The 25,248-nt window shown below is 32.9% G+C and overlaps 1 protein-coding gene across 1 annotated transcript in view; it reads left to right on the top strand.

Annotated features, from left to right (window-relative positions):
• Positions 1 to 245: 245 nt before the first annotated feature.
• The window catches only part of LOC129741367 (uncharacterized), a 30,080-nt gene continuing 5,077 nt past the window's right edge, over positions 246 to 25,248 (top strand). Inside the window, exon 1 of the mRNA XM_055733090.1 lies at positions 246 to 316. Within this exon, the coding sequence (XP_055589065.1) occupies positions 246 to 316 (71 nt within the window). The remainder of the gene's footprint in view (positions 317 to 25,248) is intronic.

Genomic DNA, 25,248 nt, shown 5'->3' with positions numbered 1-25,248 from the left:
CACTAGCACAGCCGAAACGAAACTTTCCACCCGAAAATTGAAATTTTACCCCGGGAAAAACGGCACGTTTGAACTAATTTCACCCAGTTGGTTGTTTGTAAATTACACCTCCAGCTCACAAATTTAATTCCCGTCCAGAGCTAAAAGCTCGTCGACTAATGGCTGTGGAGCTGTTTCTCTCCATCTGATTATCCGATTAGCCAGAAGGCGACGAAATGTTGAGAGATCAACTCCCACACCGGACCATGGACCAGAAACCATCGCCTCCTCGAGACCACTCCAAGACTTATGGCCGTGTCCGGTTTGCCAAAGTTCGGTACAATTTATAGGACTTTCCGAGGGGTGTTCTCGGTGTTTTTTTTTCGGGACGCTTTTCAGCTGTAACTCGGAGAAATAATGCTTTCCTCAACTTTTAACTCGGACGTGCATTGTGTGATAAATTGCCACTTAACTTCCGACACGGAGGGAAGTCGGTGTTTTTTTTCATTTTATTTTTGGTGTTCTGAAACGGATGGCAACTAACTACTCCCTGCTGTGATGAGCATCGGTGAGGTATCTGTTGAGAGGAATCTTGGGGACTGCCAAAAAACAAGACTTGTGGCCAAAGTTTCGGATGAATATCAGTCGCCAAGCTTCAACGGAGATCTGCGACGTTGAAAAAATTTCAGTCAATTAATTTTCAAATGACTTTCTTTGTTATTTCTGCAGTGAAAAAAAACATGCAAAAAAGGTTAGCAAAAGGATTTTCAGATCCTTCAAGAATAAATAACATTAGAAAATAAAGCAAAAGTTGAACATAGAATATGTCTTACAAATTCTGATCACAGTGTTGTATAGTCTTCAAAAATACTTGGGCCTTGCAGTAATGAAAAAGCTCTTGAATCTTTTGATATTTTTGATATTTTTGACATTTTTGGCATTTTTTGTCATTATCGTCATTTTTGTCATTTTTGTCATTTTTGTCATTTTTGTCATTTTTGTCATTTTTGACATTTTTGACATTTATGTCATTTTTGTCATTTTTGTCATTTTTGTCATTTTTGTCTTTTTTGTCATTTTTGTCATTTTTGTCATTTTTGTCATTTTTGACATTTTTGACATTTTTGACATTTTTGACATTTTTGACATTTTTGACATTTTTGACATTTTTGACATTTTTGACATTTTTGACATTTTTGACATATTTGACGTTTTTGACATTTTTGACATTTTTGACATTTTTGACATTTTTGACATTTTTGACATTTTTGACATTTATGACATTTTTGACATTTTTGACATTTTTGACATTTTTGACATTTTTGTCATTTTTGTCTTTTTGTCTTTTTGACATTTTTGACATTTTTGACATTTTTGACATTTTTGACATTTTTGACATTTTTGACATTTTTGACATTTTTGACATTTTTGACATTTTTGACATTTTTGACATTTTTGACATTTTTGACATTTTTGACATTTTTGACATTTTTGACATTTTTGACATTTTTGACATTTTTGACATTTTTGACATTTTTGACATTTTTGACATTTTTGACATTTTTGACATTTTTGACATTTTTGACATTTTTGACATTTTTGACATTTTTGACATTTTTGACATTTTTGACATTTTTGACATTTTTGACATTTTTGACATTCTTGACATTTTTGTCATTTTTGACATTTTTGACATTTTTGACATTTTTGACATTTTTGACATTTTTAACATTTTTGACATTTTTGACATTTTTGACATTTTTTACATTTTTGACATTTTTGACATTTTTGACATTTTTGACATTTTTGACATTTTTGACATTTTTGACATTTTTGACATTTTTGACATTTTTGACATTTTTGACATTTTTGACATTTTTGACATTTTTGACATTTTTGACATTTTTGACATTTTTGACATTTTTGACATTTTTGACATTTTTGACATTTTTGACATTTTTGACATTTTTGACATTTTTGACATTTTTGACATTTTTGACATTTTCGACATGTTTGACATTTTTGACATTTTTGACATTTTTGACATTCTGACATTTTTGTTATTTTTGACATTTTTGACATTTTTGACATTTCTGACATTTTTGACATTTTTGACATTTTTGACATTTTTGACATTTTTGACATTTTTGATGTTTTTGACATTTTTGACATTTTTGACATTTTTGACATTTTTGACATTTTTGACATGTTTGATATTTTTGTTATTTTTGTTATTTTTGTTATTTTTGACATTTTTGACATTTTTGACATTTTTGACATTTTTGACATTTTTGACATTTTTGACATTTTTTACATTTTTGACATTTTTGACATGTTTTACATTTTTGACATTTTTGACATTTTTGACATTTTTGACATTTTTGACATTTTTGACATTTTTGACATTTTTGACATTTTTGACATTTTTGACATTTTTGACATTTTTGACATTTTTGACATTTTTGACATTTTTGACATTTTTTACATTTTTGACATTTTTGACATGTTTTACATTTTTGACATTTTTGACATTTTTGACATTTTTGACATTTTTGACATTTTTGACATTTTTGACATTTTTGACATTTTTGACATTTTTGACATTTTTGACATTTTTGACATTTTTGACATTTTTGACATTTTTGACATTTTTGACATTTTTGACATTTTTGACACTTTTGACATTTTTGACATTTTTGACATTTTTGACACTTTTGACATTTTTGACATTTTTGACATTTTTGACATTTTTGACATTTTTGACATTTTTGACATTTTTGACATTTTTGACATTTTTGACATTTTTGACATTTTTGACATTTTTGACATTTTTGACATTTTTGACATTTTTGACATTTTTGACATTTTTGACATTTTTGACATTTTTGACATTTTTGACATTTTTGACATTTTTGACATTTTTGACATTTTTGACATTTTTGACATTTTTGACATTTTTGACATTTTTGACATTTTTGACATTTTTGACATTTTTGACATTTTTGACATTTTTGACATTTTTGACATTTTTTACATTTTTGACATTTTTGACATGTTTTACATTTTTGACATTTTTGACATTTTTGACATTTTTGACATTTTTGACATTTTTGACATTTTTGACATTTTTGACATTTTTGACATTTTTGACATTTTTGACATTTTTGACATTTTTGACACTTTTGACATTTTTGACATTTTTGACATTTTTGACATTTTTGACATTTTTGACATTTTTGACATTTTTGACATTTTTGACATTTTTGACATTTTTGACATTTTTGACATTTTTGACATTTTTGACATTTTTGACATTTTTGACATTTTTGACATTTTTGACATTTTTGACATTTTTGACATTTTTGACATTTTTGACATTTTTGACATTTTTGACATTTTTGACATTTTTGACATTTTTGACATTTTTGACATTCTGACATTTTTGTTATTTTTGACATTTTTGACATTTTTGACATTTTTGACATTTTTGACATTTTTGACATTTTTGACATTTTTGACATTTTTGACATTTTTGACATTTTTGACATTTTTGAAATTTTTGAAATTTTTGAAATTTTTGAAATTTTTAACATTATGATAATTTTAATAGTTTTGACAGTTCTGACAATTTAGCGATTTGGACAGTTTGAACTGTTTAATTTTTTTTACACTTTTTTCACCTTTTTTGTCGTTTTGATTTTTTTTGACGTTTTCGAGTCATTTGTTTTTCTTTTTTGCTTTATTCATATGTCATTAGCTGATTCTGTTTCCTTTGCTACACCTTTCAAATGTTTTTTGATTTTGAAGATTTTTTTCATATTTTGATTAAGTTTTCATTATTTAAAAATATGTTTTTAACATCATTTAGATTCAACCATTTTGAAATGCCTGCGTTTACTTGAGTTTGAAATTTTATACAAAAATGATTTTTTCCTGTTTTTCTTAAACTTTTTTTTTTTATTTACATTTTTAAAACCTGATCTTAAACTCATTCATCTATAGTTGTTGTAAATTTTTCGGCCTATGCTATAAAACTCCCTCACGTTCACCACTTGCAAGAAAGATACTGAATCTTTGAAGTAATATTTTTCGTATGCATTCATGCTCTCACGTTAAATATGGTTAATTTTGTTTGATAAATTCTCGTGTTAGTACACAAAACTCGTATGGGTGCCCCTTTGTTGTCCATCTCGTGGAAGACGAGAGGTGTCTCCTTGGCAAATTCTTTCACTTTCTTGATTAGTTTTTGAGATTTACAACAAGATTTTTATGATTAGTTTTTGAGCTACACAACGAATATTTTTAGGGAATCTTCCCCCTGTAAGGCTGGTCGGCCTCAAGTAATACCAAATTTGATTTCATTTTCCTTATGAGTTTTCCAGATAAGACGAAAAATGTATGTTTCCTCTTCCCACTGGAAAAGACAAGAATGATCTTGAATAATCAAATTAGTTTGCTTCATTAGTTCTCGAGTTATGTAAAAATTGTATAGGAGTCGCTCTCTTCTCTTTGAATGTTCCGATTAAAAAGAGAACAGGGAGGGGGTGCCAAATAGTAATAAAAAATCTTTTAGTGCTTTTTGTATCCCTTCTTTTACTAATTTGATTAGTGTTCAAGTCACGCAAATCGAAATATATGGAAGCATGTCCCCGCTTCTTATCTTCCCACTGAAAAAACGAGAGGGGTCTAAAATCGTTGTTCAGTTTGCTAGATAAGCTCTAGAGTAATTAAAAAAAATGTACGAGAGACCTCCTTTTCTCTTTTTATTTCCTCATTTAAATTAAAGGAGGGTACCACATATTCATAGAAACATTTCTGGAACCCAAATATCTTTGCCTGCTAAATTCGATTCCGTTTTCTTGATTAGCATTAGAGTTTTGCAAAAAAAATGTATAGAGCCCTCCTTGGCCCTTTGTAATTGAGAAGGGGTGAAAGAAGAGCACCCTTTTGAAAGAGAAGGGGGTGCTTAATCGCCTTGGAAATATTTTACGTACCCAAATATCTTTCCATGTCCAATTTGGGTTCCATTTACTTGAAAAGTGATCGAGTAACGCAAACAGTATTGCAGCATCCCTCTCTGTTTACTGTTCGATGTAAGAAAGGAGGGGTCCCAAACAATCAAAGAAACATTTCTCGTATTCAAAAACTCTTCCATATCAAAGTTGATTCCATTTGCTAGATTGGTTCTAGAGTTGCATCAAAATTTTCAATGAAGACCCTCTTCGCCTTTCCTATCTCCCCAGTGAAATGAAGGGGAGGAGCGTACCAAATTATTATAAAAATATTTTACGTACCCAAATATCCCGCCATGCCAAATTTGGATCCATTTTATCGATAAGTGTTCGAGTTACACAAAAAAAAATAAATATAGGAGACCCCTCCCATTTGTCTACTGAAATAAGAAAAGGGTACCAAACCATCATATAAACATTACCATATCAAAATATCCTTCCATGCCAAATTTGGTTCCATTTGCTAAATTAGTGTTCGAGTTTTGGAAGAAAATTATATGGAAGCCCTCTCGTCCCCTCCTATCTCTCCTCTGGTAGAAATAAGGGAAACCAAACCTTAATAGAACATTCCTCGTACTCAAATACACTCCCACGCCAAATTTGGTACCATTTACTTGATCGGTTCTCGAATTATGCAAAAATTTGTCTTCTTTTAAGGAAGCCCCCTTCCTCCTTCTTGTAAAAGGGGGGGGAGTCTAAAACCATAAAAGAAACCGCTCATCTGCCAAGTTTCACACAAATCGGATCTGTAGTTTCCGAGTGTATAGAGAACAGACAGAAATCCATTTTTAAATAAATAGATTTTCATGTCTCTTTATGTTATTTTGATGTCATTTCTATTTCGAAATATTTTCGTTGTTGAAACAGGTTTCGGTGCTGATTTTTGACTAAAAGGATTTTTTTTTAAGTGAAAGTGCAGATATTCACGTGGCCACGTTCAAGGCAAAGAGGCCAGTGTGGGGATGAAATTTTTTTTTTTCGTTGTGTAAAGAGATTTTTGGTGGTTTTGTCAAAAATCAGGGCATAGAAAAAATTTAGGTTTTTTAGGACACCACTAGATTGATGGAAGTATTGTCGCTGAATTCCGAAACCGGAGGTTTCGTCAACATCAGCGACGGCGACATCACTGAAGACAGTTAATGTTGACCAGACATTTATCAAACATCTTCCAATTTTCGGAACCAAACAAAGTAAGTGTTGCCGATTGGCGGGTTGTTTTCTAAATTGAAATGAAATCTTACATCGTCGTTTATATTTTGTTTCATACGACGTAATGAAAGCTCACGCGAGGCTTCACTATGGATTTATTTTTCAGAGATCTCTGAAAAAGTAAACAGAATCAATTTTTAGGTCTTCTTCTAGCTTTTCAAACATTTTTTGAAAAAAATATAGTTAGCTATAAGGCTGTAAATTGAGTTCTCAAAAATTGGTGTTTTTCTTGCCACTGAAAACACACCAAAGTATTTTAGTAGTTTTTGAATGAAAATGTGATGTTTTCACAAAAACTCATATTCAAATTATTTCAAAGTAGTCGAAGATTCCTTTGAATTCAGCTACAGTATTTGAAAGACCCAAATACTAGTATTTCACTAGCTACTTGCTAGCATCCTCAGTGGGTTATCGACTGAAGAAAGTGTATCATTTCCCTCCCTTAAATTGTCCAAGCTAGGTAGCTCTGAATTATTTGTAGGTAAAAAGAACCTTCGAATGCTCGGCAAATGTGCCGTTGTCAGTTTCTTGGGCCTACCTACCCTTTTCTGGGTGTTGTCAGGTAGATTATTATTGTTACCCGCCCTATTTTGGGCGTTGTCAGGTAAATTATATTTCTTCTTACCTAAGAACTTGAACAGCCAACTATGACCTGGTCCGTTGTCTCCGTTCAACAGATTAGCTGAATTTTGATTGAAACCCAAACCCTTAACCCAAAAGGACTGTGCGAGGGCTGAAGTAGCAGAAGTCCTGAGGAAAGGTATCAAAGGACACTCGAATAAGGATGAGCTTGATGTGGTTAAAGAGCTCAAAAAGAAACCGGTGTTTTTTGTGAAAGCGGATAAGGGTAACTCAGTAGTTATTTTGAATAAAACTAATTACAATCAGTTAATTCAAAGTAAGATCGATGAGGGCCCCTATCGAATTCGCAGAGAGGATCCTTTGCCAGAAATGGTGAAGGAAGTAGAAAAAACACTAAAAGAGTGTGGGCCCATTCTGGGGTTTGCGCCGATCGCATTGAAAGTATCAGCCCCTATCGTCCCCAGAATCAAAGGTTTACCTAAGATTCACAAACCGGGGAATGAAATGAGGGAGATAATTTCAGGTGTAAACGCACCCACAGAAAAAGTGGCAAAATGGTTACTAGAAGAGTTCAAAAGGATGCCAAAACCTTTTAGAACTAGATCGGTAACCAACACTCTGGAATTTGTCAAGAGACTTCAAGCTTCAGGCAACATAGAGGAGGATGATATCATGGTTTCTTTTGATGTTTCAGCACTATTTCCAAGCGTCCCAGTTAAAGAAGCTTCTAATCTGTTAGAGGATTGGTTGCTTCAACAACATAGTGGCAGCGCTTGGAGACTCAAAGTGCGAAACTACAAGAAACTTGTTGACTTGTGTATGGGACAGACATATTTCAAGTTTAGGGATCTGTTCTATAGACAGACAAAAGGGGCTCCAATGGGAAACCCGTTGTCTCCGTTTCTTTGTGAACTGTTTATGGCTCACTTGGAGGAAACTCTTGAAAAACAGGATTTACTACCCGAAAAATGGTGGAGATACGTCGACGATATTTTCTGTGTAGTAAACAAAGATTTTCTTGAGGAACTCCTGACAGCCATAAATGGTTTACATAAGAATATCAAGTTCACTTGTGAAGTGGAAGAGGATAAGAAAATCCCTTTCCTGGACGTTCTCATAAAGAGAGAAGATAATCTTTTCAATTTTTTAATTTAATGATTAATGGCATTTCGGTGAATTATACATTCTAATAGGAAGAATTTCAAATGAAAGTAATGAAAATTATAGACGGATAGATTAGATTAGGAAGCATGAAAGGTGTTGAAAATGAGCCAAGAGCGTGATTTGAGAAAACTTCTTGCCGCACAAGACCATTTGTCCCACATCGTATTATTGTCTAGAAGAAGCAAAGTCGATAGGCTGACTTTGCATTGATCTATACAATGATACATGGATGGATCGAAGCACGTGTTTTTCGTACCCCGATCGGACAAAAGGAAATGTACGGCCGGCTCAGATGAAGTTTTCTATTGCGAGAGCTGGTTCGATCGATGTGTAAGCTGTTTTCGGGTGTTCGTTGTTTGCACGGCGACGCTACTACTTTATTGTTTCGCGCACTTTGAGTAACCGTCAACGTCCCTACTTCTTAAGCCATGCACATCAATTAGTGAACTGCATTTTTATTTCCCCATATTTCCCCCCTTTTTTCTTTGCCAATTGATTTTGTTCTCTTTTCAATTTTGAGATTTACAGGAAACCAACCAATACTATGAGGGTTATCCCGAGCACCTCTAATCATTCATTCGGACATAAGATGGCCGCTTTCCATCATATGATCCACCGAATGAATTCGATTCCTCTCTCAAAAGAAGGGGAAGAAAAGGAACTTCAATATATCTTCCAAACGGCTAATAAGAATGGATACCAATCCAGTTCTATTCAAGCCATCATCAACAAAAAACAAAAAATTCTTCAGAGAAAATCCTTCACTACTTTAACTCCAATTCAAAACGAGTTTCAACGGAGATCGATGGAATTTAATAGCTTCAATGCTCTTGAATTACGATCCAAGTTAACAAAATTTGATATTGAATTGGTTTTTAGTAGTTCCAATAATCAATTGAAATCCATTTTAGGATCAACAAAAGATCCGGTGGAACTTTTGCATAGATCCGGTGTGTACAAGATCAGTTGTTCTGACTGTGATAAGGTATACATTGGACAAACAAAAAGGAAGTTAATAGAGAGATTCGAAGAACATTTGGCAATTGCCAAATCAGATTCGAAGAAAAAAGTTCTCCCTTCACAGAATCCTAGATCTTCAGTAGCATTACACATCTGTGAAACAGGCCATTTGATCGATCAAGAAAATATTTCTTTACTTCGGTCGTTGAACAGTAATTCGCTGAAGTTAGATGTAGCGGAAAGTATTGAAATTTTCAATCAAAATTCAGCTAATCTGTTGAACGGAGACAACGGACCAGGTCATAGTTGGCTGTTCAAGTTCTTAGGTAAGAAGAAATATAATTTACCTGACAACGCCCAAAATAGGGCGGGTAACAATAATAATCTACCTGACAACACCCAGAAAAGGGTAGGTAGGCCCAAGAAACTGACAACGGCACATTTGCCGAGCATTCGAAGGTTCTTTTTACCTACAAATAATTCAGAGCTACCTAGCTTGGACAATTTAAGGGAGGGAAATGATACACTTTCTTCAGTCGATAACCCACTGAGGATGCTAGCAAGTAGCTAGTGAAATACTAGTATTTGGGTCTTTCAAATACTGTAGCTGAATTCAAAGGAATCTTCGACTACTTTGAAATCATAGTTTCATTCAGCTAAGAGGTTCTTCAAACCTTTGATTATTAGTCATATTCAAAATTAATGTTGGAGATATTCGAAGGCGAATTTTATTACAGTTCTGTTTTGGAATGCATTCTAACTAGGCAAAAAACTGGTTGGAAACATTGGATTTTCATCCTGTTTCTGTTAACCAAAGTAACAAATTTGTAGGTTTTTTTTTCTGGAATCAACGGAATTTTTGAGTTTTTTTATTGTACTGAAAGAAAATTTTCAAGTTATTTAGATTTTTTTATAAATTTATTCGTGTGTCGTATTCCATTTATGAAAAATACACTTATGGAATCTCTGCTCTTAAATGTGATCTGTTTACATGTTTTCGTATTTTTTAAAATATTGAATGTTTTTCCGTCGACGTGTCTCGCAAGCATTCCTTTTAATTAGATGCGTGTTCCCAAAAACTTCCCAAATGCTCTAAACTCTACTATGGGACATTTTGTGGCGCTTCTGCTTGGTTATTATCTCCCATGGTATAGTTGGTAAGTAGAACAAGCACTGCGCAAAACCGAATTGACAAATGAAGCGCAGATTTTAAAAGGCTTCTGCTACGAAAAAAAGGTTTCTTACTACTCCTCCGGTAGAAAGACGGAATGGCACAAGGAGCGTCGATTTTTAAAGGCTGCTACTACGAAAAAAAAAATAGTTTCTTATTCGGCCTCCTGAAAAAGACGGATTGGCTTAGGAAGCGCAGATTTGAGGCTGCTGCTGTTGGTTGCTTGTTTTGATTAGGCCTTCCGGTGGGAAAAGACAGATTGGCTCTGAAAGCGCAGATTTTTAAAGCTGCTGCTGTTGGTTAAATCAAAATTTGGCTGTTGGCCAAATCAAAATTTGGCCTTCCTGTGAATAAAGACGGAATTAGCTTAGTAAGTGCAGATTTTTTTAAGGCTTATTCTGCTGATTTTTGTTTTAATTTGGTCTTCCGTTGGAAAAAGCCGGAGTTGGCTTAAAAAGCGTAGATTTTTTAGACTTTAGCTGCTGTTTGATGAAAACTTGCCTACAGAAATGATCCTGTGAAGCACAGTCTTACTGCTGCAGCTGATTGTTTGTTTTAATTTTGGGCTTCCGGTGGAAAAAGACAAATTGGCTTAGGAAGCGCAAATTTTTAAAACTGTCGCTTCTCATTGTTTGTTTTGATTTGGTTCCCCGGCAAATAAACACAGATTTAGCTTAGAAAGCGCGGATTTTTCAGACAGCTGCCGCTGATTGTTTGTTTGGATTTAGCCTTCCACTGTAAAAGATGGATTTATTATGAATGTGCAATACTGACGATAAACAAATTCAAATAAATTGCTATGGCAAAGTTTGTAATTTTGGCAACACTGGCAAAACAAACAAAACAAAGTCAATCATTGATCTATTCTTGAGAGAGACAGACGTGTCTGAGTGAATCTCTGAATTGAGACTCGTAAAAATCGTAAAATCACGACAAGTTTCATGAATAAAACCTTCAAAACAATTTGGATTGAAATTAAAAGTCAAAAATAAAATTAAATTACCAACAAATAATTTTAAAGACTAATTATTTGGTCAACTGTGACTTGTCAATGCCAAACTCAAGAACAAAAAGTCAAAAAATATCATAAGCAACCATGGTTAAAGAGAAATGCTAAAACTGCCCGAAGCAATGTTGTCTTTCTCCGGAGATATTCCAGCTCACCTGGTCCAGCTCAATAAAGTGATACAAGCAAACCCCAATAAAAGTCATTGCTTAAAATATCAGCTTGCCCAAGCTTCGTCTTCATCCAGTTTTACGGATCGTTTGAGCCACAAGCTTCGCCCGGAAAGGATTTATCCGAGCCCGGAGTGCACATTCCCGAGCTTGGAACTTGAAGACAAATTGTGACAAATGAGTATGGGATTCTTTGGCTTAGGATTTTTTCGAAGGAATACTTGCAGCTATGGTCTTTGGACGAAATATTCGAAAAGACGTCCAATTATAGTGAGGAATTTTTCGATTAATTCATGTGCTACTGCTTATTTCGGCGAACCTTCGTCTAATTGTGACTTAAGTTGTTGGATCAATTTATTAGCTAGAATAATATGACAGGAGGCAATTCGCTAATACAAGTCCAAATTGAATTTATTAAGTCATGTTATTACACCTCTTCATTGGTCCCCTGAAATCTGAGAGAGGGAAAAAAAAATTAAAAACTCGGTTAGAGAATTTATGTTTCCTTTAAGCGGAAAGTTTAATTAAGTGCTAGTCCGCCTAATTAGTCTTAAAGTGAAGGTTAACAACAGCAACTGAATCGGATGCATATTTCTTTTTTACGGGTTTCTTCCTTTATTCGCGAGCCTTGAGCTGTCGCGTCAATTTCGCAACTTGGAGGTAGAGAGTTGCGTTAAAATTTTCGCTCAAACCGGTACGCTTCCATCGTCGAGTTTCTGGAAAGTTTAAAAGAGCTATGAAGCTACTTATCTTGACTGGAAGCTCCCTCCGGATGACGACAAAATCGCGACGCACGACATTATTAATGACCAAACATAATTAAGATTCAGTGCGGCTCTCACAGGATTGTTTTTTTCTTTTTCTTGCTTCTGACATTTCTTGACAAAACCGTAAAGCTAAGTTGTTATTCGCCAAATTTATGCCAGGGCACACGCAAGATTTCGCCCCGTTCGTCGTTCTCCCTAGACGATGTTGACTTGGCTTGTGGGCTCTCAACGGCAATGCACTTCAAGACGTGTCGTTTAAGGTGCTGCACGAGATATAAGTATAAGAAAATGTAAATTTCCTTCCACCTGGATGCTGGAATATAAAGAAGAAAAAACCGAAAATAAGCAGATGAGGTTGAAGTCAGTAGCTTTTCGTTTCTTTTTCATCCCGAGAGACTGTGAGACTGGAAAACAGAAGATTTCATTACCAAGATCCTGAGCCTGGTCGCCGTCGTCGTCGTCGTTCTTAGCTGTTTATCTCCGAGTTTCATATTTTGCTCCCTTCTGGTTTATGGGCAAACATTACGAACAGAAAACCGAGCGTGGCTGCCAGAAAAGTTTGGCAAAAAATAATCATTATAATAATAAAACATCGGCTTCAGATGGGCTTGAGTTGTCGATGCTTATGATGATGCTGCTGATGCTCCCGTTGATGGTGGATTTCGCAAAGAAGGTAATTTTGTGTTGTTTTTTTTTTCGTTCTCCGGTTTTTGGTTGTGATCATTTTGTTTCGTTTCGCGTTGAGTTAAGGGGGATCAGCCGCTGGGAAATTTTGTGAATGGACCAACAAACTACAGACTTCAGCTCAAGCAACAAACTCGCAACACAAAACCAACCAGAAGAAGCCCCCGAAAGCTTTTGCGGAAGGTAGTATTTTACAAAGTAATTCCCGCTTTACTCTCCGTTTTGATCACCGAAAACTGGCAGCTTCGACGAAGCAGGTACCGGTGCCTACCGGTTGGGAATTAAATTTATTGCGCCTTGTTTGGGCTTTAATTTGGGCGCGATGATGCTTTAATATGGGTTGTTGAGAATCGAGATTTTTTCGTTTAATTTTGTTTTTCTTCCGAATCCTTAAAAAATATTATCTACTTGCACAAGAAACGTTAACTGTAATTGGAACAAAATCTTTAAAAAAAATGATAAACTTTTTTTGACGGTCGCCATGAAATCCCAAAAAATCACCTTAATCAGCTACCATTTTTTTTTAAATTGATTTAGGTAAAGATTTCTTTACTTGTCTTGGGGACTTGGAACTTTGGACTTGGGACTTGGGCTTGGGACTTGGGACTTGGGATTTATGACTTGGGCGGGACTTATGACTAGTAACTTAGCACTTGGGACTTGAGCTTGGGACTTGAGCTTGGGACTTGGGACTTGGGACTTGAGACTTGGGACTTATGACTTGTAACTTAGCACTTGGGACTTGGGTTTGAGACTTGGGACTTGGGACTTTGGACTATATCGAATTCGCGGAAAGTTATATTTTAGTACCTTTTCGATTGCTTCGAGTTTTTATGTCCTTCTAGATTCAAACACTAAAAATCAGGGCTGGATTAAGCCATAAGGGGGGGGGGGGTTCTCGGCAATTTCCACGGAGGGCCTATGAAATAATTTTTTTAATATGCTGTCCCAGAGATCACAATATTTAAAACATACAAAGAAACTGTAAAAAGTTCGATATATTGCCATCAAAAAACCATATTGACTGATATCTTCAAACAATAATTGTTTATCCATCACGCGCAAACATTGCGAAAAAATTAATCAACTAATCGAAAGTTAAAATGCTGATTAGAGGTGTTAAATGAAAAATTCATTTCAAAATTTATTTAATAACTCTATCATCATCCAAAAATCTAATAATAAAAAAATTACGGATAGATTTTTTTTTGTATTTATTAAGGACCTTTTTGATCATTTAGGTCCAGGATAGATAAAAAAAATCCCTCATGACTAAGTGACAAAAAAAATCTAAAATAAACAAAAAAAAAAACCGAATAAAATTCAAATTCCATGGAACAAAGCAATCATTCCAAATATCCTGGTTTTAGCAATTTTATTCACAACATAGTCCGAAAAAATACGGATTTCAAATGAATTTCTTCAATTTCTTTACTTGTTTCAAAATTCTGCAAATTTTCTTTCAATAACTGACAATTTCTGTATTTTTTTTTTAAATTTTGACCAATCTAAAAAAAGTTAATCAATCGTAACAGTTGTTATGTTTTCTTTTAAATGAGGAAAATATACCTCCATATCTTAAAATAATTTTTGAAATATTTTCATCCTGGGGTTTCAAAATTAAGAAGACAAATTATTTCCTAAATTAGGCTTAATTTTCTTTGTTTGTTTTATCCAAATTGTGTTTTTGGAGTTTGAGAAGAGAATTGAACGCTGCTGACGTGTTTCGATAAAAAAATATGAAAATTTTTATAGGTTGAGTAATTTTCTAATAGATTTTTTTTCGAATTATCATCGAATTCTGCTATAATTTGTGCTGATTTCATGTTGAAAAATTCGAAATCACTTTCATATAGATTTTTTTTTTCGAATTATAATCGAATTCTGCAAACATTTGTCCGAATTTTTTGTTGAAAAATTCGAGATCAAATGCTCAGATATTGCCAGGTATTGTTAAAATTTGTTCAGCTTAATAGGCTTGTAAAAGACGCAATTTTCTGTATTTTTTAAACTGATTGTTTTTCTCTTTAAAGTATTGAAAAAAAAAAACAGATGACTAGGTATAGCGTTTTATAAAACGTGTATTGTGTTGCTTTTAACATAAGCTTGTCAGTTTGCTCGGTTTACCCGGACTTGCCCGGATATATGATAAATAATTTGGGAAAGGTTCGGCCTGGCCTAGATTGAAGTCTTCATTGAAAATACACGGTTTTTGCCTGGATTTATTCACTTTATTTACAGAATCTAACATAAAACTCAAACCAACCATTACAATTTATGATTAAAGCATCCAAAACCGAATATTACTGAGAAAATTTTAATAAAATAAGGCTGGAACAAATATCAATTTCTTCTTTTGTCACCCCCGAAATTTTCAAAAAACCCGAAGGGGGAAATAAATGAAGTTTGAAGTATTTTATGTAAATTTCGAACAAAAAATCAGATATCCGAAAGATTACAAGACCAAAAAACAAATTTTTGGAAGATTAGATTTATATCACCTTTTGTATTCTTGATTTTATTGAATTTTCCGATAAAAAATACTTGATTTGTAGGTTTTGTGCAATGATATAGTATGCAATATTGTTGCATACAAGATTTCGTGCAATTAATTCCAGTCTATTTGTTTTTCGCATTATTTTTTATTGTAACCCCCCTCCCCCTTGCGATGTTCTAACTCCGAAAGACAAAAGAAGGATTTGAAATTTGTTCCGGCCTAACTGTTAACTGTTATTCGGAAGCCTAACATACGATTTAGTCTGCTGATGTATTTCGATGAAAAAAAATATTAGTCTAGGAATTTTTTCTCTTGATTTTTGTTGGGGAAAAGTAAAATTTCATTATTTTCCCAAATTTGCCCGGATATTGCCCGAAAAATTTTGATAATAATTACCCAGATATATAAAAAAATATACAAAAAGATATATAAAACTGCTCGGATTCACTCGGCTCAGATACTTGCGAGATAAATTCTGGTGACCTTATTTTAGTATGCTACAGCTTATGCTGGACGTGATAGCAAAAAATGTAGATACAGAAAATGTGAGAAAATTAGTTATCTATAACGATTTCTTGAGTTCCAAAGTTATTTGTCTTGATCCAGATGCAACATTTAGCCACAATTAGCTTCAAAACAACCAAATGAACTTAGAAAGTGGTTCTTAAATCATATTCTGTACTTAATGTTCTGTGGAAATTTAACGTAAGAATAAGGACATAGTTTCAAATTGATGAGAAAACTTAAATAAGAAAATGAGATTGATTTTTTCTATTTGTTTCATCAAAATTAGATCAGAATGATAATGAAACAACTTTGAACTCAAATTTTGCTATTTGCTTCAAAAATAAAATTCTTAAATAAGATTAAAAATTTATAATGCAGAATTTGAACTCGGAATTCAAATTTTGAATTTGCAATCCTAAATCGAATTCATTATTCAAATATAAATTAAAAACAAGATGAAAAACTCATTTCAAAAGGCTACCAATCGAGCTCTGAAAATTCAAAATAATAAAAAAAAACTATATAACTAATGAAATTTGAAATGAAACCGTAGAATTTACCGATCCTAGTTTTTTCCAAATATCTCCTTTTTCCCAAAATCGCGGCGCGAAAAAAAATTTCTCGCCTTTCTGCTCTTTCGACGACATTTTTTTAAACTATTGTGTTGGACCAAAGGACCAAAGAGTGCGCACAGTGATTCAAATCTTCAAAAAGCTGAAAAAAAAGTCCAACTTTAAAGTCAGTGTCAATAAACTTAATAATTTAAGATTCGAATCTTCAACTTTCAAGGAACCTTTTGATGTAATTAGATATTTTCTACGACTTTTTTTTTTAAACCTTTCATGAAACGAACAAGAACGACAACTTAAACACTAAAATAATAAAAAGGATTTTTCATTCTTGACTCCGAACAATTAAAAAAAGTCATCTTTATCCCTAAAAATTCATTAATTTCTAAACCAATATAATATATTATGTATTTACTATTTTACAGTTTGGAGATAAAAAACATTCTCAATGTCTTTAGCTTATAAAGTTTCACTTAGTTAGGAACCCAATATTCGAAGATAAGAAAATTTCAATTTTCTCTGTTTATTTTTCGGAAGCAAAAAAAAAGCACTGCCAATCACCGTATTGAATTATAAACCATTGCAAAGGTGAAAGTTTCAACAAAATTATATCTTGAAATTAGCTTCTAGTTTATGTTATAGTTTGCTTTGAGTGGAATGTTGTTTGGTTCAAAAATGAAAATTTTCATGTATTCATACAGAGTAAATCAAGCATTGATTGCTTCGATATATAGGTAAATTCATCATAAAACATAAATTTTAATATTCATACAACTTACCAAGTGGAACTTTGGAGTCCATGCTTAATTTTAACAAAATTTTTAATATAAAATTGAAAAATATTCAATTTGTCAGTATGGGACTCAAAACCTGTTATGGAAATTTAAGAAAAAAATAACAAACATAAAAAAAAAATCGATTTCATATTCGTTCCATCTTTCCGTATACAATCTTCAATTAAGAACCTTTTTTATAATGTTTGCTAACCTTTTTTGATATTGAACCACAGTGCGTATGACAACCGAAAAATCATCCATACTCTGTTCGAATATCTCGTATTTAATTTCCAAGTGGATATCAATAAAATTTAGTCAAAATATAAGAAAAGTACATAAATATTAGAATAAATAATGCTAAAAATGTTGGAAAAACATTACTATTCGACCTAATTGCTAAGCAGCAAATTTCAAGTTCAAATAATACAAAATTATCTGATCATGGGAACGAATCGTCCACCAGTGAAATATTTATGAAGAAAACATTTGATCGGTGGAACATTAAAAAAAACGTTTCATTTATGGAGTAAACAATTAGGCTTCTCTTAGCCCCCAAAAACGTTCGATTACCGAGCTTGTCCGATTCAATAGCGTTCGACTAACTAGCGAGAAGCCAAAACTTCAAGAAAATGTTTTTCATATTTTTGTAAAGTATCGGCGAGCTAATGTAATTTCATTACTAGAACAACTAGGTATGAAAATCGGAGAAATTGCAAAATAAAAATGTACAAAAAACAGTTTCTTTTGAAAATTTATTAAAAAAAATCTGTGCTTTGTATTTTGAGTATTGAAAGATGCGAAAATTATATGACAATTTTTTAATTCGCTTTTCAACATTTTTCTTCTGTGGTTGTAACTATTATGACAGTTCATGGATTAGTTTTCAAACCACTTTTTTACATTTTTATGGTCATGATCTTAAATTTTTATCAAAAAATCCTTTTGCGTATCATATACCATCCAACTTCAGCTTTCTCATGCACTAAATAAAATTGTTTTCTCAGAGTTTTGTAGCTTTTCGATTCAAACACCCTGTTGTCTTTTTGATTTTTTTCTTAGACTTTGAATAACTTAAAAATAATTTGATGCAGCAAAATATTGGATTTAAATTCCGAGGTTTTCAAAACTATTAGTATTCTACAAATCGATTAAAAAACAAGAGAAATAATGCGGTTTCAGTTAGGAGTATCATATTGACACTCCAAGAACTCCAACGGGTTAAAAAATCTGGGATGGACTAGGTTAAAACTTCGATTATTTTATCAGCTCACTATATAACGCCAAACTTATATTGCCTGGTTAAACAAATTAACCGTTTATTTGCAGTATTTTAAAAAAATAACCATTTTTCACTGTTGCCTCAAATCCAGCAACCTTTAGCGTTTTTCAAATTCTTCACGTTATTTTTATTTCAATTAAAAAAAAATATTGCCAGAGTGCGATGTTAACGTCCCTTCTTAAAAAATATCACATTTTCTACCATCTATAAATCCAAAAATATTTTTAGAAAAAGCTTTAATCATTTAAGCATTCTAAATGCAGTAGACACGCGACATTAAACTGAATAGATTTGGGGTCATTTTTAAATATCACAAACCGTTGGTTTTAAAAAGCTTCATTTTGGTTTAAATCTCACTAATGATTTGTAGCAGAATTTTAAGAAACCCTCACATGAGTTAATTTTGACTCTTAAGATTGTATGAGAAAAATTAATATCTAGTTTATTAGTTCTGAATTTAAGTTCTGAAAAAAACAACATTTTTTTACTTCTCTTTTGGAACCAAGCCTATGCTTGGCTTTTATGTCAATTTATGGATTCTTTAAAGGAAATTTTCCGCTAAACAGCTTTATCGAAGACCACAGGAGAAAATTTCCTTCAATAAATTTATTATTTGTAAAAAAAATCCTTTAGCTGGCTCGGTTTCACTGGAGACACCAAAATTATGCGAATTTTTTAGAACAACAAATCAATTTTACCATACAAACCCAAAATTAAAAATTAATTCATGTAATCGTTCCTTAAAAATTCTGCAAAAATTCATTCATGACCACAGGGTTCGAAAAACTCAAAACGAATCCGAAAATCGACTGAGTCTAATGTGACATACCTTTGGGTAAAGAACGTAAAAAAAGTCTTTTTTAAATTATTATTTTGTAATTAAAAATGAACTCATTGAAATGCATGTGTTTCATCTATATATATAAAAATGAATGTTTGTCTGTCTGTCTGTTCCCTATAGACTCGGAAACTACTGAACCGATCATCGTTAAAATTGGCATCTAAGGGTTTTTGAGGCCGGAGATGGTTTCTGTAATATTCAAAACCCCATCCGACTTAAGGGAGGGGTGGCTTCCATACAAAGTTTGTAGTTTTTCGAACCAAATTAAAGTCATGACATCCATTTTCTCGAGATTTTTTTTCCTTTGGGTGGTTTGTTTTTCGTCTCCATGGTCGAGGCGTCGTAAGCCAACGTCGCAAAAGCTATCCATGGCAGAGCATACTGATCAGTGGGAATATTTTGGCGCGTATTTCTCAACCAAGTATTTTCTCAATGCAAGGGGTGGCGATATGAAGCCTTGATGTGATTTTTTTTTCTACTTATTCCTAACTCATTTGTATAGCACATGGTTATGAATGACGCCTAGATGTGACCCAGATTGTCATTTTGAAGATCGAATAAAACATATAAATTTTTTTGCCAATTTAGATCGTGTTAATGTAGGTAGCATTTGTTGTCTAAAAATATAAATTTAGTTCTGATTCTAATGAAATAATGGTAGGAAACTTTGGGGACAACTGAAAATAAAAATACAGAAAGTAAAGAGTTTACATAGATACAATCTTTTAACCCATTTCGCCTACAAAGTTATTTTTCAGTCAAATTGATAACAGAAATATGAATAAGATGTTTTCTACAGAGGTAGATCGCAAACATTTTGTTGAACATGAAAAAAAGTTCTTAACTGAAGTTTTATCAAGCGCCATTCAAATTTAAAGAAGAGAAAAAAAAATCCGATCCGACACATGAACTGATCAAGAGCCTCTTCTTTAAATTAGATAAGATAGAACTGACGTGTGCATAAGAGAAAGGTATCAATGAAATAAACTAATTTTTATTGAACAAAAGTGAGGGAATTCATTTTCCGAAAGAATTTTCATTCAAGGAACACTAGAGCAATAAACGTCCAACTTTTCTCTGTTACAAAAAAATTTTTTTTCTTCTAGAAATGGTTACTTCGGTCTAAATACACAACTGAAACGAATTTAGAAATGAAAATGGGAGCTTTTTATTTTAAATAATTCTTAAAAAAAATATATCGTACTTTTTGTTAACATACCAATTCCAGTACGTACTTTACATGAAAAGTGTTTTTGTGTTACATGGCTGCGTAAAAGAGACTTTTTTTATCCACTTCTTTTTTGAAAAGTGAGACATTAGATCTGATATTCAACTGGAAACAAAAATTTTATGAGAAATTTTTAGTAAACCCCTACAGTTAAAAAAAAAAATTCCGTCCTGACAACTTACACGGTGGGGCAAGGGCCAACGTCGAACTTTTAAGAAATTCATCCTATGATTCAATATGTTGGAAAGACCAGAAGGGGTATTCCGAATGTTGAAGCGTTGATTCCGAAAACTGAAGCGGATATTCAAAATTCTTAAATGTCTTTAGTAATGAAGGTCATTTGCTTTGAACAGCATTCGTTAAAAGTGGAGTAACAAACATAAATTTATACTGCAGCAATAATGCAGATATAAATATCAATGAAATTTGACAAAACAAACAAACAGAAATACCAATCAAATCCGTTTTAAAGCCATTACTCTGACGCATCTGAAAATAAGTTTTGCATTTATACTTGCCCCAATAAACGGGGAAAATGTTAACTTAGAATTTTTTTTTTGCCAACATTTTTGAATATTTGACTTTCAAAGAGAAAATAAAAAACGTTGAAAATTTATTTCGTGTTGCAACTGATGTTTTTTTTAAATATTTAAATTTTTTACTTAAACAAGTTTATTAAAAAAAAGAAATTTGCATTGTATAAAATCGATAATTTTCATACCATGACAAGAGCTGTTTGGGAAAATTTCAAGCTGTAATGTCTCATGTCCATGAGTTTGGCATATGGCGAAACATTTTTTTAACATAATTTTGGCGCAAAAAGGATAGATATTCAAACTGCTGGGCGAGGATGGTGAAAAACGCTGTTTGAAAGTGTTTATTTAAAATACTTTTCATCGTTTTATTTCGAATTTCTATAGCCTATTTTTTCAACATCAAAAAATACACCATCTAAAGCAAATCAGGAGCTGTAAGTGATCATAACAAAGGATATAAGGAATATACTCAAAAAACTGTTCCGACTCACGCTATTGATCGATTTTCGAAATTCTATTTCTATAAAGTACAATATGCAATAAATTCCAACATGCGAATCTTTTTCTTTCAATTTGAAATTTATGTAAACTTGAGCCGGGTAAATCAGCCTACCTTCTTCAAGCAGTGTGGGACAAAATTGGAAAAGATGGGGGAGCTCCCATGTAAGTTTAAGATAAAGAGCTTTTCAAAGAAGGAGCCATATTTTATAAAAGGATTTTTTTGCGTACGGATATTTGACAAAACTCAAAAAAAGATGTGACAAATTTTTTTATCGAAGTTCCTAACTTCCCACTTTGGAAAAAACCATGTTGAGAATCCATAAATTTTGACATTATGTAAGTCATTATGAAGCTTTAAAAACAGAGTACAAATTTCAGATCATGAAAAACAAATTAGAGATCAAGTTTCAGTATATAATGTATACCATCTTTGAATTGCAATTCGGAACTCCAGCTGCCGCTCTCATTTCGAAGTTGTTGGTCCTGAACTAGGTTTAATTAAAAAAAATGCTTACAAAAATCTAAATTTGAATGAATTTTTACAAATTACATTTATTTTTGGAAGGTGTAGCAAAGCACACCGGGTCAGCTAGTTTTATATAAATCTTAATTAATGTTTTTCAACTGCAAAACATAGCTGAAGGAAAAAAAATGGTCTTCGATCTAGCTGTTGAGTGAAGTTTTTCCTTTAAAGAATTCATAAATTGACATAAATTTTTCTTATACAAACTTGAAAGTCAAAATGTTCTCATGTAAATTTTACTTAAATATTCTGCAACAAATCATGGGTGAGATTTAAAGCAAAATGAAGCTTTTTAGAACTAATGGTTTGAGATATTAAAAAATGCAACTCAGTCTTATGTCAAAATGTCAGGAGCATTTTTTTAAATTGGTGTACACGGGGTGGCCTTGGCTTAAAAGAAAAAAAAAACATGATTTCACTGTTTCCACCCCCGTATATTGTTCCTTTTTGCGAAGCATATTTTTCGGATTTTTTTCTAAGATTTTGGATAACGGAAAACTGAAGTTGTGTAGCTGAATTTTGCCTAAGAAACATATTTGAGTTCCTTCACGAGGTTTACAAAACAATTTGTTTTGTAAAAATCGGTTGAGAAAAATAGAAATATACCGATTTCACACTCTAGGTCTGATTGGATTTTCATGGTGTGTCCATGAAAAAATTAATGATGCAAGATGATGAAGATTTCTAGAATTTATTGAGGGTTCCCGAATAAAAAAAAAAGTTGAAGGCTAAAAACCCTCTAAAAATAAACATACAACAACAACAACAACCATTTTAAAATCACGAAGGCCCTGTTTTTATTTTGACGAACAGAAATCGCGATATTAAAAGATAGTATAAACATTGAAATTTTTATGTGAGCAAATCAATCAATAACCGTTTATCTTTAATTTTAAAAATTTCATTGAGAAGGTGTTTTGCATTTTTTTTAATAAGTTCTCTTGAATTTCCTGATAACTGAAATCCACTATCGTGTTTCTTATTTCCAATTATCTGATTGCATGCAACGTTTTTCAATTTCCAAAATTTGTCTAAAATTTATGTGAATTAGTGAATTAGTGTTTGCATCGTAAAACCTATCATCAAAGAAAAGAAGGCTACAACAGAGCGAAATAAAGCTTATTAAATTTGTGCGCCTGCAAAAAAAGCTGAAAAAAATCTGTTTTGATACTAGTTATTTAAGCTCCAAACCACACATCATAAATTTTGGTTTTTTTTTGGAAAAAAAATCACTTAAAAAGAACTCAGCCGACAAGATGAGACCAATTATGATAATTATGTTTTCCCATTGTGGGCGCCACACGAACACATTTTCTGATTATGATTCTCTTCTCGAGAGATCTCCCGGGATGTCGGGGAGGAAAAAGAATGGGATGGCACCAGGTAATAGGGGACCTCATTTGTCCCCGTTCGTGGATGTGATTTGAGAAACTAATTTGTGCTTGAGCCGGAGGCGAAAAAGGCAGAGTGAATGATATTCTTGCGTTCATTTTTTTTTGCTGTTGTTCTGATGTTTTTTTTTCGCCTTTTTGGGCGAGATTCTATTGAAGAAAAACATAACCGAAACAGCATAACTGGCACGTACTGGTTGATGATGAAAGGGGTCTCAAGCCGAGAAAAAGAAACAAACTCTTCTTGCTGACAGGAAACCTCCAGAGGCTGTGACTTTTTGGGATACAAATTTGACTCCCGAAACGCAACGTTAAAGGTGTTTCTTCTATTCTGTCTTCTAGTTACTTCAAGCTATGACAGGGATCTATCGAATCAAAGAGTTGAAAATATTCTCACCGGTTCGTGACTGGGACTCTGATGATGCTGGAGCTTGTGTGTGATTTTCGGTTGATGGAATTTCCGGTTCAACGTCTTCCAAAATCCGAAGCTAGTTGATGGGATTTGTGCCGGAGTTTATTTCACAAAATTTATCTGCTGATTACAGCTAATCTTTTCCTTAGACGCGAGGGAATTGAAGAGAAATACCCTATTATGTGATTTATTTCTTCGGTAGAATAGGTGGTTAGGAATAAGCCTCACATCATCAAAGATCCACGATGGGGTTAATTTGGAACACACACGCGATACTTCCGTCATGTCTTTCTTTTGGAGGTATTCGAGCCACCCAACAAGAAGCATGGCTCCACGAAACCCGCAAAAACCGATACTTATTAGTTGCCATTCTGCGGTTCGGTCGATGCCGCCGTCTGCTAACTAATAGAAGAGTTACTCTAGTTTTACAGACGCTATAAATTACAGAGTGCCACTGACTGCGTCTAGCGACATCCTCTCTAGAGTCGTCATCATCACCATCATCATCTAGCGACTTCTTCTAAACAAGCAGCGCCCCCTGGTAGATTTAATTTGCGGTTTTATTTGCAGAGACGCGGCGGCTAATTTCAACTCCTAACTTAGAGCCATAATCAACATCAACATCATCAAACAGCATTATCATCGTAAAAAGGCACGATTAATAAATTTTAGGGAAAAGTCGTAACCATAGGCCTCGTGGCTGGCAACTGGAGACAGATGATTTATATGGGCTGACGGCTCAGAAACAGTTCGAAATTTGGGTGCAGCCATGTGGAACATTGCCAGCGGAAAATTGGAAGAATGAGTTCGCGCGGTGCAAATTTTGATTCCAAAAGCCAAAACGGAGCTTAACAACTAACAACAGTTCTACTTTTTCAGTTAATTTAATGAGACAGTGAGTTATGGTTTTGATTTTACTTTAAAACGGGGACAGATTTATGATGCTTCAAAGTATTTCAAATGAAAAATTTGCTAAAAAAAATTACAACACCAAAAAAACACAATAAATAAGAAACATGACTTCTTAAACCATTTTCTAACTGATTACACTAGTTTGCAGCATTTTTGAACTTAGTAAACTGAAGGTCATTTTTAATGTGAAATTAGGCGCTGAATCCGGAAATGAAATTAAAAAAAAATCTCAACAGAACAGTTTTTGAGTTATGCTCCAAATATGAAATTGAGGATAAATAAAAAAAAAGTACTTGTACTTAGATTAAAATATCTCGGACTGCGTATAGTTAGAATTATCTTTTTTGAACAATAAAGGTGAATAAATTTTCTATCGATCATTCCAACATCATTTTTGCATATGATCAACAGTATTGTTGATATTAGAGACATTATGATAGAAAAAAATATAAAAATCGTATCGTATTTTTTAGAGAAAATTTTTTTTCAGCGAAAGTTTTAGACTCGATGTTAAATTTTAAAAATACGATTTTCTATTGGCCTTAAATTTCAATTCAAAAAGGAGATTTCAA

This window comes from Uranotaenia lowii, chromosome 2 (assembly GCF_029784155.1).
Source record: "Uranotaenia lowii strain MFRU-FL chromosome 2, ASM2978415v1, whole genome shotgun sequence".
NCBI classification, from domain to species: domain Eukaryota; kingdom Metazoa; phylum Arthropoda; class Insecta; order Diptera; family Culicidae; genus Uranotaenia; species Uranotaenia lowii.
This window is presented reverse-complemented; position numbering and strand designations above follow the sequence as displayed.